This window comes from Plectrocnemia conspersa, unplaced genomic scaffold (genome assembly GCF_051122295.1).
Source record: "Plectrocnemia conspersa isolate PC_06_02 unplaced genomic scaffold, ASM5112229v1 ptg000010l, whole genome shotgun sequence".
NCBI lineage: Eukaryota > Metazoa > Arthropoda > Insecta > Trichoptera > Polycentropodidae > Plectrocnemia > Plectrocnemia conspersa.
This window is the reverse complement of record NW_028277174.1, coordinates 28652272-28669330: the sequence shown is the minus strand read 5'-3', so window position 1 is coordinate 28669330 and position 17059 is coordinate 28652272. Positions and strand designations below refer to the sequence as shown.

At 29.5% G+C, this 17059-nt stretch overlaps 1 protein-coding gene across 1 annotated transcript; it reads left to right on the top strand.

Moving 5' to 3' along the window:
• The first annotated feature begins 13846 nt into the window (after positions 1–13846).
• On the top strand, positions 13847–16053 carry LOC148231289 (zinc finger BED domain-containing protein 5-like). Its single transcript, XM_088194324.1, has 2 exons — positions 13847–13947; positions 14026–16053. Exon 2 carries the CDS (start codon positions 14862–14864, stop codon positions 15894–15896), a length of 1035 nt encoding a protein of 344 aa, XP_088050450.1. The 5' UTR covers positions 13847–13947; positions 14026–14861; the 3' UTR covers positions 15897–16053.
• The last annotated feature ends 1006 nt before the right edge of the window (positions 16054–17059 follow it).

Below are 17059 nucleotides of genomic sequence, written 5' to 3'. Positions count from 1 at the left end.
AATCTTAAACCAAATCCTACCTAAACGAACTAATCTAATGAAAGTTAAAAAAATTTAGTTAGTTACAAAACTTTCATTATATCAAGTTGGGTTTTGGTAATTCGTTTGGGCTAAGTTTAAATTTAAACATAACTCTCAAATCAGATTTAATAGACATTTAAAGTAGCATATACTTTTAATAGTGCATATCAAAAAAAAATATTTTCGGTTGTAGAAATTCATATCTACTGGTTAAAATGTATTATAATATAATTTCACTGATATACCAGTAAAAATAAAACTTAACCGGTAATTCGCACTCACTGCTTCATATATATTGTTGCAAAGCATGTTATCATATATTATTGATATATTTCCGGAAAAGTATTGGTGGATGCAATATATTGCTATTTAGAGGTGTATGTAATGACGATGAACGCTACTTAGTTATTTTAAGACGAGATGACGTCTTCATGTTTCTTAACATTTATAGTTAACCTTACGTTATAAATAGAAGTATCCTTGTTAAAACTGACATTATCATACACCTATAGCATTTCGTATTATACAATCTGTCAGGAGCAAGGTAATATTGATATTAACCCGAGTCGCAGCTAACCCGTGGCGATAGAAAATATTTTATGCTAGATTATAAAATAAATTTAATAATAAAACTGAAAAAAAACTCAAACCCACATCAAATCATCCACGATAAATTCTGAACCTGGAATCCTGGATGTCACAAAATTTTATTAAATACTCTCTTCAAAACATTTACAAATACAAGATTAATCAGTGACACGCATAATTGTTTAATTTTGTAAAGAGTCATTGAAGCATTACTCTTATAACATCGTATCATGTCGCATTCCGTACCAATGGGCTTAGCTAGCGTTTCAATAATTTAAATAATAATTTTTCTACAATATGAGTTGCTTGTGAATTTAAGTTATTTGTGTTCTCTTTGATACGTATTTTTATCATAAGCTGCTCAAATATACAAGTTCTCAGTTGCACAAAAATAACGTTTTACCTAATTTATAAACCATCCATATCCATAGTATTACATATCTTATCGGAGTCTCATTAGTATTTCTCTCGAGCGCACGGGGAGACGTGCTCTCGTTTTCTGGACTGCATTGCGTATCATCCTTGTCACAACACCACCCCCCTGATCTTCGAGGGATGTATATGTTGCCTCAGTCGCAGCCTTGTCATTCGATTTTCCTCAGGGCCGACTTTGGACCTGCTTGCATTACTCTGCTATGCTTTATTCGTAATAAGTAGTGCCTCGCACCGTACCTCAGACAGCCAGCCCTCAAGGGCTTGAGTCTTAAACTTATGAGGGGTCCCTCGCTCTACTACACTATAATAGATGTGGTCAACTCAATTAATCTGTTTATATGCAGCATCTGGGTGGGTCGGTTGGCAGAAAATAAAGCACTCGCCGATCGACCTTTTGTAGAGGTTCACTATTTGTGAACCGAATATTATATGTACTTGCGCCAACCTTGCAGTAATGTTTGATTAAATTAATTTAAAGCGGTTTATACGTATATATAAAATCATACTTAGGTCATAGCATAATATGCGTTTTTATTTAATTACACATTCACATTTTTACTAGCCGATGAAAAAAGATTTTAAATCCTGAATCTTGGTTTTATTGATATATGTTATTGTTTACTTGTTACACTATGTTTAAAATATGCAGTTGTGTGCTAATAAATATATAACTCTTTTTAAAGGCATATGTTTTAATTTGGTAAAATAATATTTTAGCAGTGGCGCTTAATTGTATAATATGGAAATATTTGTAATGCATAGGAATTTTTCACAACCTTAGTAAACAATTAAAAAAATATAATAATAATTCCTAGAAATAATATTAGGTAGTTAAATAAAAGTATTCTTAAAAATAGTCATAGTTTTGATTAACAGCAAGAACTATTTGTTCAATTTTCACTTCTGAGAGAATTAATACTTAGCAATTTGACGTTTCTGCATATGAAAAATGATAAAAATGTTATCACTCTTTGATCTAGTATAAAGTGGGTAAAGCAACGAGCAACTTTAAGAAATAACAAATGCTTGACTTGAGAAATTATTGAAATTTTTAAAAAAATAATTATATTTCTAAGTGTGGCAAATTAACCGTTGAGTGGTATTTATTCAATCATTAATCTTGTATTATGTTTATAAAATAAGCACATATTGTGCACAGGTATATAGGCTTATTGTTAAAAATTAGTTTGATATTGATAACATTAAACACGAGATTATAGATTTTATTAATCACATTTTTTCTAATGCACCCTGAACTTACATAAATTATTACTGTTTAAAAGACCAATATCCGTATTAAGGAACAATGTAACGTCCAATTAAAATTATCTTAATTTTCTAAATATGTTGTTTGATTTTTTTTCGTAATTTAAGATCATATATTGTGAAAATTATGCATAGCTTAAAAAATCAACGTTTTTTTACTCTTTTATTGATAAATATATTTTTTTATTTGCATTCATAAACGTAATTTTTTTTTTGCATATTTTTATATAAAGCAAAATGATAACAATAATGGTAATATCAGGTATGATTTTTCTTTACATATAGTCAGTTCAAAATAAACCTTGTATGTAAAAGACAGTAATTCGTAAGGTTTTTGTAAAAAATAAATAGCAATGCTGAATATTTTTATGTACAACGCCATCATTTTATGTGATAGCTTCACATGTTATTTGTGCCCTGACTGTTTGTTTCGTGGAAACGTCGCTCCTTTTATGTTGTAGTGTCACACAATATTGCATTTTTTAGCTTGAAAAGGGATCAATGCGACCTTTACCTTGCATTTGTAAATTGCAAATGGAGATGAAAATATTCAGATACAGTAAAATATGTCATTTCATAGAAAAATAGAGTTCATTGATCGAGAAAACAAAGGGTATATAGCTACGCGATTTATAAAGTATTATATAGCTAAGAAAGCGTTCTTTAATAAAAAAAATTACACTTAAATTAGCACTACAGTTACAAAAACTGTAGGTACGCTTAGCAAATAAAACAAAGTAACAATAGCAAAACAGAATTAACAAAATGTGACATTTTTGATAGTTTGAAGTTTTGCTTAATAAAAATAAATTTGTTATTCGATTTATAAAACTGTACTAATCTAGACTTTCATTTATTTTCACAATAAAATACAACTGCTTTAGTGTTATCTGTATTGACATGGCATTAGTCGCTTTTTAATATTTTATATATTAATTTTAATTATTTTTATAAAAGTATATAAAGATAGCTTTCTGATGCATTAGTTTCAATAAAAATGACTAAAAAATTCAATTTTAAGGAAGGCTAGCATATTTTAATAATGACTTGTATTATTTAGCAAAAATAACCATATTAACTTAATTTATAAATATTTCTTGTATTAGCAAAAAACTTAGGAATATTTAAAAAAAAACTTCCGCTATTATCATTCTCATATCAAAGCCCTTAATGCTCTATTTTATTGTTTGGTAACTAAATAAAAGTATTATAAATATTATTAACGTACTTACAAAGTTTATTTTGTATTATTTTTTGTATGTACTGATATTTTTTTTATTTTTTGTGAGCATGTATTGATATAAAGTAATATTATAAATATAAATAAAAAGAATTATAGCCAATCTAAATAGCGCTATATATAGATTTTTTTTAATATGTTCATATCAACAATATAAACAATTTTACATACACTATAAATATTACTGATTTATATTTTTATGTTAGTTATTAGCTTCAATTCAATAAAATATTAAAATTTAAAGTGTTTCTTGGTATTTGTCATCTTTTAAGAAATAGGAAATTATTAAAAAAAAATTATGAAACTCTTGAGATACTTAGACATGAAAAAATAAATATGTTAACTTATTCACTTACAACATATTATAGTTAATAAATAAAATATATGTATACTCGAAACATTGTAAAACATATATTATTAAATCATACAAGTACATGATTATAAAATTAATAATTTATCAAAAAACAAATATTGTGAGATAATAATATAATTCTGACTCAAATATTTAATGCATATTAAATTAACAACAGACTTTTTTATCCCACGATATTTCCCTCCATATTTCGCAAAAAAGGACATTTTATCGTATGACCTATAACATTTACATGAAAACATTAATTATCGTTTTATTTAGCCAGCAAACGAATCCTTGCCAAAATAAAATTATCATTCACAACCCGTAATTAAATGGCGTGTTAAATTTGTTACACATTATTATTTTTTTATTTTTTATTACTCTATTTTTATAACCAGTTCATAGAATTAAAAATTTGTTACATATCTTTTCTTTGTATATTTTTTTCTGAAAATAGCTACCCTATTAATTTTTATCTATTTTGATTATTATTTTATTAAATCATGTTTAGTGTGTTGTATTGAAAATGATTTTTAATATTTTTTCAATAATCAACTCATTGATCATTGCATTCTTATTTTTTTTTGGCCAGCAAAAGTTCATATAAGTCGAAACAAAAAACTATCATTATCAAGCTATAATTTTAGGGTGTTAACCAGAAATATCTGTCCCTTGTTATACTATGCAATAAATGCAGCTGTGAGTTTAGAAAATTAATATTACTAATAATCCTTAAAAGCGCAGCGGTTGTAAAGTATTTTTTGTAAAACATTAAAATTTCACAAAAAATAAAATATTACCAGTTTTAGTTTTTCTCGATAAATTCTCGAAAAGTTACATTACGCATAAGCTGTATTGGCAAATAGTCAGCAGTAAAATGTTTTACAAGGCTCTCACAACAAGCATATCGATCTTTCACCAAGCTGTTGCTACTTGCAATACATTTTTCATTTTTTATGTTTAATCATTTTAAAAGGACACAAACAACAAATTATTTAGAACAATAGACATACATAAAATCAGAGAATACAAGACTATTTCAAATAAAAAATATTAATCTTAAAAAAGTTGTGTCCTCACGACTCAAACTCTAGATTCGTGTGAGCTTGCCATTATAATGCGTGTACGCTTTCGAGCCGTACCCGTGACATCGCGGCGCGTGAAACAACCCTTCGGAGGGTCACAGGGTGGGTGCTTGGGCTACTCCAACCCCCCAGACGTTAGCTCTTGGTGGGGGATTTGTTCCGCAACAGTTTGCTGCCGCGTTTTGTAACCGGGTTATATTATGGTGCGGCACGGCGCAACACTATAAAACCTACGAAAACAAAAAGCTACGCGCGAAAGCTCGCGGTGCTGTAATGCTATTTACGATTGCTTCGCCGGAATGCCTAAAGCGTAAAAAATATTAGTTTTTTTCAGTAGCAGATATACAAAAATGTATATGTAGTAAACTATTGATTTTTTAAATTTATATTCCATACTAAAAATTCCTTGCAAAGGCAAGAAATCAATTTAATTGCATAATAAAAAATCGGATATTATAATTTATTTTTATTTACATAAAAACGTTTTTTTTTAGGTTAGTTACCATTTTTTATATCAAGTGCTATAAACAATTTAAAAAAATATTTTATAGTGCTCTGTTCTAGATAGGTCAGGTCGGAAAGGGTCGGATATCTGCAGGTTCTGCGATCGATTAAATCTCTTATAAAGTATCTTTTATATTTATTTTTAAACTTAATGTTTTGCAGATCATACTTTTCTCCACTAGTTTTTTCTATGTTATTTTCAATGAAATTGGCAATATTTATAGAGAATTAACCATTTATACATTGCAAAAATCGATATATGGTCACTAGCTTTCTATACTTCGCTACTGGTATAAACAATCAACCATTAAGATAACAAAACTGTTAGTCGATAAGTTAGTTGCATTTGATTAATTGTTCTGCTTTTCGTCAGACTCATATATAAAAGTAATGTAAATTTTTGAAATTTTTACTATTATTAGTTCATGCGCTAGATTTTTGTAAAAAAAATTGGATATCTCTACTTCTTTAATCAACTCAAAAAATAGCATTTCAAATAATATATAAATATAATAGCTATTGGAAAGCAATCAGATGGTCACACAGGAGTATCGTGTAAATTAATCTATATAATATTAAACAATGTTAATATAAACTAAAAACACATTTACAATTTAATATTTTATTTGCCATTAAAAATAAACTAGCTTTTGATTGAGAGTTAAGCAGTACAGATATTATATCTTAATCTAAAACCCTGACCCTGATCATACAAAAATATTTTTTCATCCTTTGAACACAATCCGCCCACACACGAAATATAAAATAATTTTGCAACCTCTCTGAATGTGAGTAAATATTTTAAACCCTTTGCACTGACAAATCGTATATTAAGAGTGACAGAATTCACATTGGTACATTTAGACAATAAAATATAAACATAGTAAAGTGTCCAAGGTTTTTACATATCATCCTTCTACTGATTTAATGTCACGTTTAATGTCAGTAATAAAACAAAACAGATTAATTCACTTAATTAGTATATAAAATATATTTTATAAATTTATTTACACTTATTATACATACATTAACTTAGAGCTTTTAATATATGGCTTATTAAAGTATAAATATTGGATTATATTTTGACTCAAGTGTTAACTTGAGGTGTCATTTTCAAACCACTAAGAGTTATCTCGGTGATTTGAAAATGCCGCCTTGTCTAAAAAAATTTATGATTGAGGATGATAAGCTCTAAATTCTAAAGTCCGGAAATTTATGGTGTCTTAGCTCTGATAAAAATTTGGTGCTTTATTAATTGTGAGCTTAGGTGTTAGGTGACTTATGTGTATTATCGTAAAAATTCTCTAATATCCGCAGTATTTTTTTTTTATACTTCAAAACAGTAAAGAACAATGTGATTAAAATATTACATAAAATTACATATTTATCACACTTACTGACATTTAAAAAAATGTCTTTGTCATAATCATATTAAATCATGACAATGACAAGGCAAAATTACAATTTTTATTTGTTAAATTGTATTTGTTTGAGAACTATTAAATATATTTTTGACGCAATTATCAATATTTCTATCAAGTGAATTGTGAAAACATTGTAAAGAACTTAAAAAATAACCAAATATCAACTAAGAATATAATACCAATTATTAATTTACAATATTCTTATAAGAAAACCCAATAAATTTTTAATTAAACTAGTCTATGGATACTATAATTTTACAAGCAATTTAAAAGCCTTAGTTTTTTTTATTTGTATTACTTACTTGGTATGTTTTTAATAACTTATCCCATACTAGTATAACTTATTAGTTCTTAACGCATATAAAAACACAAAAACGTTCATTGTAAAACGTATTTCACATCAACCGTTTTACTCGCTTACTATCTACGCTTTAGTATGCAAGCTTTTAATATATTTTTTCTGCTTTATAGCATAGTTACAAAATATTATATCTTATACGATATTAGTCTTTCTCATATTACGTCGTCACAAAGCGTTTAAATAATCACCTCATGGTATGACCCACCAAAAACACACAATTTCATTTATAAATAAAGCGGCTATTTAATCTGTATTCATAAAACGATGTCGATTTTATGGAACTTGCCAGAATACGGTAACTGCCCAATAAAGATGACTGCGATACGCGTCTCTAATATTCCATCAATAATTCAAGAGCTTTAAAAAATAATAATGCGCGCGCACAAACTCTGCCCCGAGCAACCTACCGGCCGGTCGCTCACTAATGCACTGTTAATAATTCAACGACATAAATTTCTGCGATTTTTCATATTTGTTACACTATTTTAACACTTTTTTTTTAATAAAATTTAGTTTGAGGTAAGCAGTAATGAAATAAATATTAAAATATATACTTTCTTGGCATTCATTTGACACACCAAAGTGCTGTGACCATATATTATTACACTTCTGTATATTTATCATTTAAACATTAGTTTTTATTATGTTACTGATTTTTCGTACAATTTTCGTACAATGTTGAGTACATTTTCAAAGCTGAACTCTCTACGATCATTTTTAACATTAAAATTTTAACTATCGCATGATTCATATTTATATTAATTAGGTTTTGGCTATTTTTTTACTATGAGTGTTATACATTAAAAACTTTTATCTATATGTTTCTGCATTTAAAAAAAAATTAACGTTCCTTAAAATAAAATAAAATTGCAATAAAGACTAATTTTTAAATACATGTTTATTTTTTTTATATATTAAAATACAAAAATAGGTTAGAAGAAAGACATTTAATTTAAAAGAGGAATTCGTTGTTTGACTTCTATAAATACAGCTTCAAAAATTTCATAACGAATGCTTAAATTTCATGCTAAAAATTTACTCTCCTCTTTGTTCGGTTCATTGAGCTGAAAATGAGTTAACGTTTGATTTTAATTCTTAGAATGAAATTGGTAATAAAATATATTAAAAATTAATTAAACCTATTAATGTAATACTTAATATAAAAATAAACACAAGCATTGTTTATGTATTGTTATTAAATTAACGACAAATTAGTCAGTTATTAGTAACCCACAATATATAGATTTAATTTGCCTTATTTCCTAAAACGTATTTTGGTAATCATTTCACGTATAGTACAAGATATAATATTTATCTTTGTATTGTATATAATGACTACAAACAAGCCTTTCCATTATGTCATTTTCCTTTGAAAGATATTCTTAGATACATATTAATGTGCTTATGCAAAATATTAAATGTAATACGTACCTATTTATATTATCGCCATTTTTTTATTGCTCAAATGTTTGGGTTTAAACTTCTTTAATAGGTGGATTACGATACATACGTATTTTATTCAGGTAAACATTTTAATCTTACTGACCCAATCTCTATTCAGCTCATTCAATGTCCGTATTGAAATATTGATTATTCAAGTATTTAATTCTACAAAACCCGGTCTTTCTATTCAACTTTTATCAAATTGACAAATATATTACATATTAAATAAATATTATTATTTATAAATACCATTCATTGAAGTCGCACAATCAAACTTTTAAGAGCAAAAGCTCTCGATCCACAAATGACACGCGTGATCTTTTTTCTCTCTCTCGATCTACCCTTAGTGCAAACACTTTAGAATAAATAAAAATATTCTCACGCAGTCAGAGAAAGCGCGTGTGTGCAAAAGTGTATTGAAAAAGTCATGCGGATTTATTATCCTTTCACCTTCAGCCTATCCTTTATGCCGATTCATTCACAATTCAAACACACATCGCCAATAAAACTTTTCTCGCAGCTGGATACCCCGACCTGTGTCAAAGGACATGAAGCCCTATATGTTTTTGACATTTAACTATTACAAGTAATAACTGAGGTTAGTTATTGTATTTACAAAATTCTAACAAAGTAACAATCGAACCTGTCGAACGTGCGGTTTTGCTTTGCTACATCAAAGGACTAAAATAAAAATAAAACCCAAAGGTCACTCAAGTGTTTTTATATTTCTACAGAGCAATTTGCAAATCGTGTAAAAAATACTATTGATTTAAATATATACCTTAATCTAAAAATATATTAAATCAACAGATATGTGCTAAAATATACAGAATTAAAATAAAAATAGATTGGGGTATATACATTTTTTCTATAGTAACTTACAAAAGTGTAGCGTGACGCCTAATTGAGTTGTCTGTGACCAACATCTAAACTAATTTTTCATTCGACCGATCGTAACTTGTGTTAACCGACATTGGTACAAGACTTTACCAGAATTTGCTACGCTAAACTTTATTAGAAACTTCCGAGAGTGATTTTAAGCATGAGATTACATTTTGAGTGTAGTATATGTTTTATATACGGATAAGTTTATACAGAATATATAGTATGTCTTATTAAATACATGCAAATGTTTAATGTAAGGGTATATCAAATAGTATTGTCTGAAAACTATTAAATTCATAGTTTTATGAATTAATATAAGTAAAAAAACATAGAGCGAAAGAGAGCTTAAAAATCACAGTAAAAATCTGTGGGTCAATTTCAATCAACAAATAAATGTTTTAGTGTAATTTTCCAGACACTTATGAGTTTATTTACAAAAATTTATAATTCAATCGTTACATATGTATGTTATTCCCAGTGATTAATATTATGGAATATCTTAAATGTGATTTTATTGCTCCAAGTAAAATTGATGCTAGGAAACGGTTGAAAAGCCATTAACATGCATAACACCTCACTAATGGTGTTTTTCGCGATCGCAGATCAAGTCAATTAATTTTATTTCTCAGATAGCATTCTAATTTAAAAGTTTTAATGCTCACCTAATCTATATGTAGAATCGTTTAATCGAAAATTTAAATTAATTCTTCGCGATAAATCTTCAGTTGAAATAAAATCCTAATGTGTTGAAATTCCTCATAAGCCGTATTGAAATTCCTTATACCATTTCTTTGTTCCATTCTTGATGTATCCTTATATCCTTATGCATACGCATGTACGTAAATCAATTTGGAACTTTGCGTTGAAAATGACTCATTCGTTCCTTTCGCGCGGGCCCGAGCCGCGTATTATGTAAAAATATGTGTATGTATTCAAATAAGGCTCATCTAAGTTATGTGATATATTTTATAAGTCCAAATTGAATATAAAATTCCATTTGCGAATGAACAGCGAGATGAAATGAGAAAAAAATAACAAACGAATGTTGTATGTATGTATGTATGTATGTATGTGCACAAAGTACATTGCGTACCGTATATTTTGCATTACTAACCACATGACACTGCGTTAGTAAGCTTTGGAACTTGCCTGTGTGTTTTATTTTATTAAAAGCAATATTAAGAATACCTTACATTATGGCATGTTTAGAAGCAGGTTTAAAACCACTTTGCAAAATTATAAAATCCGTTTTTAAATTTAAGAACGGTTTTTAATATCATAATTAGATGCAATTAAGACATTGTAAATTTAGCATAACAGAAATATTCCTTGAATGAGTTTTGGATGTAGCAATGTCGAAAGGAAGGGGATTATTTTTGAAAGCACTCAGAAACGCGTGGTTAGCACAATTTACGAGTGGTTTAAAAAAATAATAAAAAGCTATATATATATAATATGATAAAAAGATATCTTGATTGGCTAACAGTCACCACAATAAAATTAATTAAAATTTAATAAGTGCTTAAAAAATACAATTTCAAATAATCACCTTTTAAAAATCTATATATAGCATTCGCTTGTGTTTCAATTTGTCTACTTTGACAATAACCGATTCTTATCATATATGTATCATATTATTTCTTCTCAGCAACTAGGCTTGTGAATAAAAATACATGTAGGAAGTCTTCAAATAATTAACATACAATTATAGTATGTTTAATAAAGTAAAATTCGTTACATGTAAGTTAGTAGTATTTTTATTAGTGGTCATAATTTTGCTTATGTTTATTGAATCTATTTATTAGTTTAAAATATTTTATGCATACGTTTAGTTATAACATTGTATTGTAGCAGATTATTTGCTAGTATATTAAAGTGATTTTAAATTTACAGTTTATTCTACACTGACACAGTTGCAGTTTTTTAATATATAATTTAAGGCACAAAATAAGGAGCAGAAGTATAGCTACGTGTTATCTATTGCGTGCGCCACTGCCGTTAGCAGTACTAGGATCCTACAAGTCCAACCCTAATGGGCGGGCACCCAGCTTTTGCCAGCCAATGAACGGATCACCGTTGTGCTTAATATTATTGAAGTTGCATTATTATTTCTTTCGAGCGGAAAATAAGGAGCACCGATTATCAACCTAAGGAATTTCTTATTAATTTTGATATGGAGATCAGAACTCCCCAAGACCACGCCTGTTTTATTATAGAGTTTTATATTATCATTTCGCTTTTCAATGATAAGCCTGAATTTGTTTCTGTAAACTAGTATAGTCCTAGATGTTTTATTTTGCTCAAAATATTTTCCAAATCAGTTTTTTGTCAAGATGAATTTAAAGATATTTGGTATCTATTTCCCGTTAAGAGATACCGAAGGACAAATATCTTCGTTCAGAGTAAATGTAACGTAGATTGATTAAGCGGTCATTTAAAGAACCAAATTTGGACTTTTGAGTAATAATCTTGCAGTCTCTTCTTCAGTAATTGTAGTGACGTTGCAGATGCAGCATTTATTGTTGAGTTAGTATGAGAGAGATCTATCGAGTATGACAAATACAGTATTGGTCAAAGAACGCTGTCCTAAGGCACACCTGATGATATTTGGTAAAGTTTTGTGTTTACTTTTCTAATTTTAATTTGAAAAAGTCCATCTTTAAGGTAGAATTGGGTTAAAAAGCAGATGTTGTGTGAAAGCAATTTCTTAATTTTTTAGAACAGTCTAGATTCCCACACTTTATCAAAAGCTTGTCTTCAATGATATATTTTGCTAACCCTAGCACTTGGTCTATTGCGGAGGGTATATTTCTTAATCAAAATTTATGATTTGTTAATAGATTAAGTTCCTTTTAAGATTAAGATTAAGTTTGATTTTTTATTAGTAATTTTTATGGTAAGACTTTTTGATCTATAGGAGGCAATTCTATACATGTTTTTTTGTAAAATTATAATATTATGAAACTACCTTTCATTGTGTTAAACTTCGTTTAATCTAATTACCGAGTTTTATAGGATGGTCATTAATCTAATGACTTTCACATCATGACATCAATTACATACACCTTACACCTTTATAATACCATTAAGGGTTTGGCCACTATTCTATACATTGCACAACTTTATAGTAGTTGATTTCCAATTCTAATAATTACAGCACAATGCTACGTTGCTACTCGAGAAATTTTATCAAAATATTACCATAAAATATATTGAAATAGCTTTGTCCGTAAAGACTAAACTAGTAATCTAGAGGCCGTGGGTTCGAGCCACGCTCGATTCGCAAATACAAAAAAACTGATTTATAATTTATTTAATTTTCTAGATTTAAAATTGAATTATTTTTAGGGTCTATAATTAAAAGGTCCAATCCTTGCGAAAAGAAATAAAAAAGCGTTAGAAATCGCTAAAGTAGCAAATTTAGTTATATTGTGTTTGGTACCTAATAAAATGCCATTAAATTCGTTATAAACATTAATTTATTAATTTAATTTTAAATAATACATCTGAAAAAATTAAGCGCAATGGTGCTGCCACTGAGGGGCGCAAGTTCTCTGGTCACGTTGAGTCTGGGGGGGCTATAATGGTTTTGGCCCTTTGATCAGTTTTAGCCTAGTTTTCCTGGCGTGTCTGAGGACCCTTTTAAGAGTTGCAGCTTTTGGGAAGAAAAGAGGGGGTGACTGATTAAGGGTGGTGCCCTGGCGGCGGCTCTTTGTTAAGTATTGCTCCCTGCGGGTGCTCTAAAGACGCTGAATATCAAGGAGGGTTGGAACCAGTCAAAGACCTAGTCTAGGCAATTGACTCAAATTATTGTTTACAAAACTATGGTAGTTATTTTACGCTGCTGACTTATTATCCCTTAATAAGCTTACGCATGAATGAACAAGGTTTATTATTTATAGAAACAAAAAATGGTCATCATAGATTCCGCGATACCATAAATCAGCGGTTTCCAACCTGGGAGGCGCGCCTCCCAGGGGAGGCGCGGACTATTGCCAGGGGAGGCGCCAACATTTTTTAATGAATTATTTTCTATACCATAATATCTACAAATGAATAAAACTTCATATATTAACGTAACAGTGAAAATTCAGTGCATGAATGTTCATTTTTTTACATTTACATGTATTTAATTCCTATTAAAAAAATTATCTGGAGCGGAGAAATTTAAAAATGGCGCGTTTGCAAACGCTCTGTTTCGGTAATACACAAAACGACCGCTAGTTGCATAAAACAATAACCTCAAATTTAAATGTCACTCGTGTCAACTGAAGCGTGTCGGCGGGCGTGATATTGTTTTTTTTAATTGTTTCTGACGTGATTTCTTCTTGAAAATAATCGTTAGTATATTTTAAACTTCATTTTTTTTTATTTAAACTATCATTGATTTTAATTTATATCAATAAAATATTTTTTAGACGAATGGATAAATTTTTGAGTGGTTACAAGAGAAAAGTCAACAATAATGAAGATACTGATGCTGATACTAGTGGGAATAAAATCAAAAAAGTACAAGGAAGTAAAGCTCCCAAGAAAAGACAATACAGTTCATCCTATTTATCATTAGGATTCACTAGTGTCATTATAGATGGCTTGGAAAAACCAATGTGTTTGTTGTGTTCGAAAGTTTTGGCTTCAGATAGTATGAGACCAGTCAAATTAAAACGGCACCATGAAACTCTACATTCTGAATACGTTGATGAGTCCATAGAATATTTTGAAAGAAAATTGGATGAGCTTAATAATCAAAAGCAAACGTTTAAAAATATTCTTTCTGTATCACCAAATGCATTATTGGCTTCGTACCATGTCTCTTACCGAATCGCAAAATGTAAGAAACCACATACAATAGGAGAAACTCTAATTTTACCAGCAGCTATTGATATGGTTCGAATAATGTTCGGCGAATCATATGCAAAACAGTTGCAACAAATTCCGCTTGCTGATAATACAGTAGGAAGAAGAATCAATGATATATCTGAAGATATTTGCGATCAATTAGTTTCTCGGCTGCGTACTTCGAAATTCGCCATACAAGTAGATGAGGCAACTGATATAGCTAAAGATGCCCATTTAATTGCATATGTTCGATATGTTGTGGAAAATAATATATTAGAAGATATATTATTTTGCAAACCCATTCCTGGAAAGACCACATCCATTGAAATTTTTAATATAATGGACAGTTTTTTTTAAAGAAAACGACATAACGTGGAGTAATTGTATTGGACTGTGTACTGACGGAGCTCACTCAATGTCCGGACACAAAGCAGGTCTTCAAGCATTAGTTAAAAAGAAAGCACCACATGCTATCTGGACGCACTGTATGCTTCACAGAGCAGCTCTAGTGTCAAAAAATATGAGCGAGGAACTTAACAACATTTTTACAAAAATTATAAAAATTATAAACTACATTAAGAACAGTCCTTTGAGATCTAGGCTGTTTGCAAAGTTGTGTGTAGATATGGAAGCTAATTATACCTCACTTCTGTATTATTGTGAAGTTCGCTGGCTATCTCGTGCAAAAGCGATTCAAAGGGTATTTGAACTCAAAGAAGAAATAACAGCCTTTCTCGAAGAAAATCACCACGAAGAGGCACATTTGTGGACGAACGATAATTTGCTTGTTAAACTTGCCTATTTAGTTGAAATTTTTGGAAAATTGAGCAGTTTGAATAAATCAATGCAGGGATCACAAATGCATCCACTTGTTCAAAAAGACAAAGTAAAAGCTTTCATTAAAAAGTTGAAGTTATGGAAGTCAAATTTACAAAAGAATGAGTTGGACATGTTTTCACTGTCAAAAGATTTCTGGGCCACAGCCAATATTGAAACAAGCAAGAATCTTTTTATTGAACACTTGGATGGTCTAGTGCTGCATTTTGCAAATTATTTTAAAGATCTTGATTTCTCAAAGTTTTTGTGGGTACAGAATCCATTTATCGACGATGAAAACGACAAATTTGAGCTGACAACCATTGAAAAGGAAAAACTTATAGAATTATCATGCGATAGCCTACTAAAACAAAAGTTTCAAAATGAAACCTTAATTCAATTTTGGATGAATCTTAAAGGAGAGTATGAATCTTTGTATTGCAAAGCAATGCAAGTGCTTCTACCGTTTGTAACGTCGTATTTATGCGAAACGGGCTTTTCGGCACTGGCTGCAATGAAAACTAAATATCGCAACAGGTTAGTAGTCGAAAAAGAGATACGAGTGGCACTCTCCACATTGCCCCCAAGATTTGATAAGCTTTGTGCTAATAAACAACAAAAACCGTCGCATTAAATTTTTATGCGATAGATGTAGTTGGTTTAATTGTTTAAAAAAACTTATATATAAAAATAAATATACACGTATGTGTATGTTATAACTAAACCTTGTTATTATTCTGTTAATTGTGGTTTTCAGTTTATTTATGTAATAAAGTTTTTATTATTTAAAACGTGTCTATATTATTTAATCTATTAAAAAAATAAAAGGTAAGGGAGGCGCGGAAAATTTTTTTTTTTTTTGGGGAGGCGTAGTAACAAAAAGGTTGGAAACCGCTGCCATAAATTAGCTTTTGTGCTTATTATTTTTGTGAAAAGCTTACAATGTATAAAGCAAGTTACGTCTCAATTGTCACATACGCATCCATAAATATGATGAAGTAGTAACTGTCGTAGAAGTTTCTTAAAGTTAATACTTCAGCCATTTTAAACGGCTTTACTTACTTATGCAGATCTTCGTCAGCTTTACCTTTAGCTACACTTCAATAACAACGATAATTATAGTTTTCCTTGCAGTTAAACCTATTGCACTAATTTCTCAATATTGATCTAAAAAAAGCACAGATGTTATTTACGGTCGAGCATAGGCTCATTATAAACTAATAGCTTCAGCATCCTGTAGGCTTAAACTTATCAGATGTGTGCTAACGAAGTGCTCTCCATTCTCGATCTGTCACAATCGGGTTTCTGGTAATGATAGTTTAGCAGTAGTACTATATATTTTAAATAGGATAGATTAACTAAAGAAGAAAGTTACTTAGGATCTCTTTAAGGGAGATGAGATTATGAGTTATTTTTTGGATAAAATATATTCAACTAGCTAGCTCATTGTAAGCATGTAGTCCTTATTCCAGGAAGGACCGCTCATATGTGTTTGCTAAGCAGGAGATTATTCATCATTCGGAAACATAAACTCAACCCGCGATCGAAACAGACGTTGAATCGCGCATGAAGTGCTGAATTACATTTTTAACTAATAGCCACTTAATCCTCTAAATATTTCCTGGAATTTTTTGGAAGTTCTTTGGACTCTAGCCTTGTTGGTCTTAAGTTCAGATACACTTTTCGTAGCACTTTAAGAGAAAAAAATATTAACGTAATGTCTTTAAGTATTTTTGCAAGTCAAAAGCGACTTATGGCAACGTTCAGTGCTTATTTTGAAGAAGATGCTTTAAATTG

Bases quoted from the DNA above. Each gene is read 5' to 3' on its own strand.
- LOC148231289 (XM_088194324.1), top strand. From the start codon at position 14,862: ATGTCCGGACACAAAGCAGGTCTTCAAGCATTAGTTAAAAAGAAAGCA.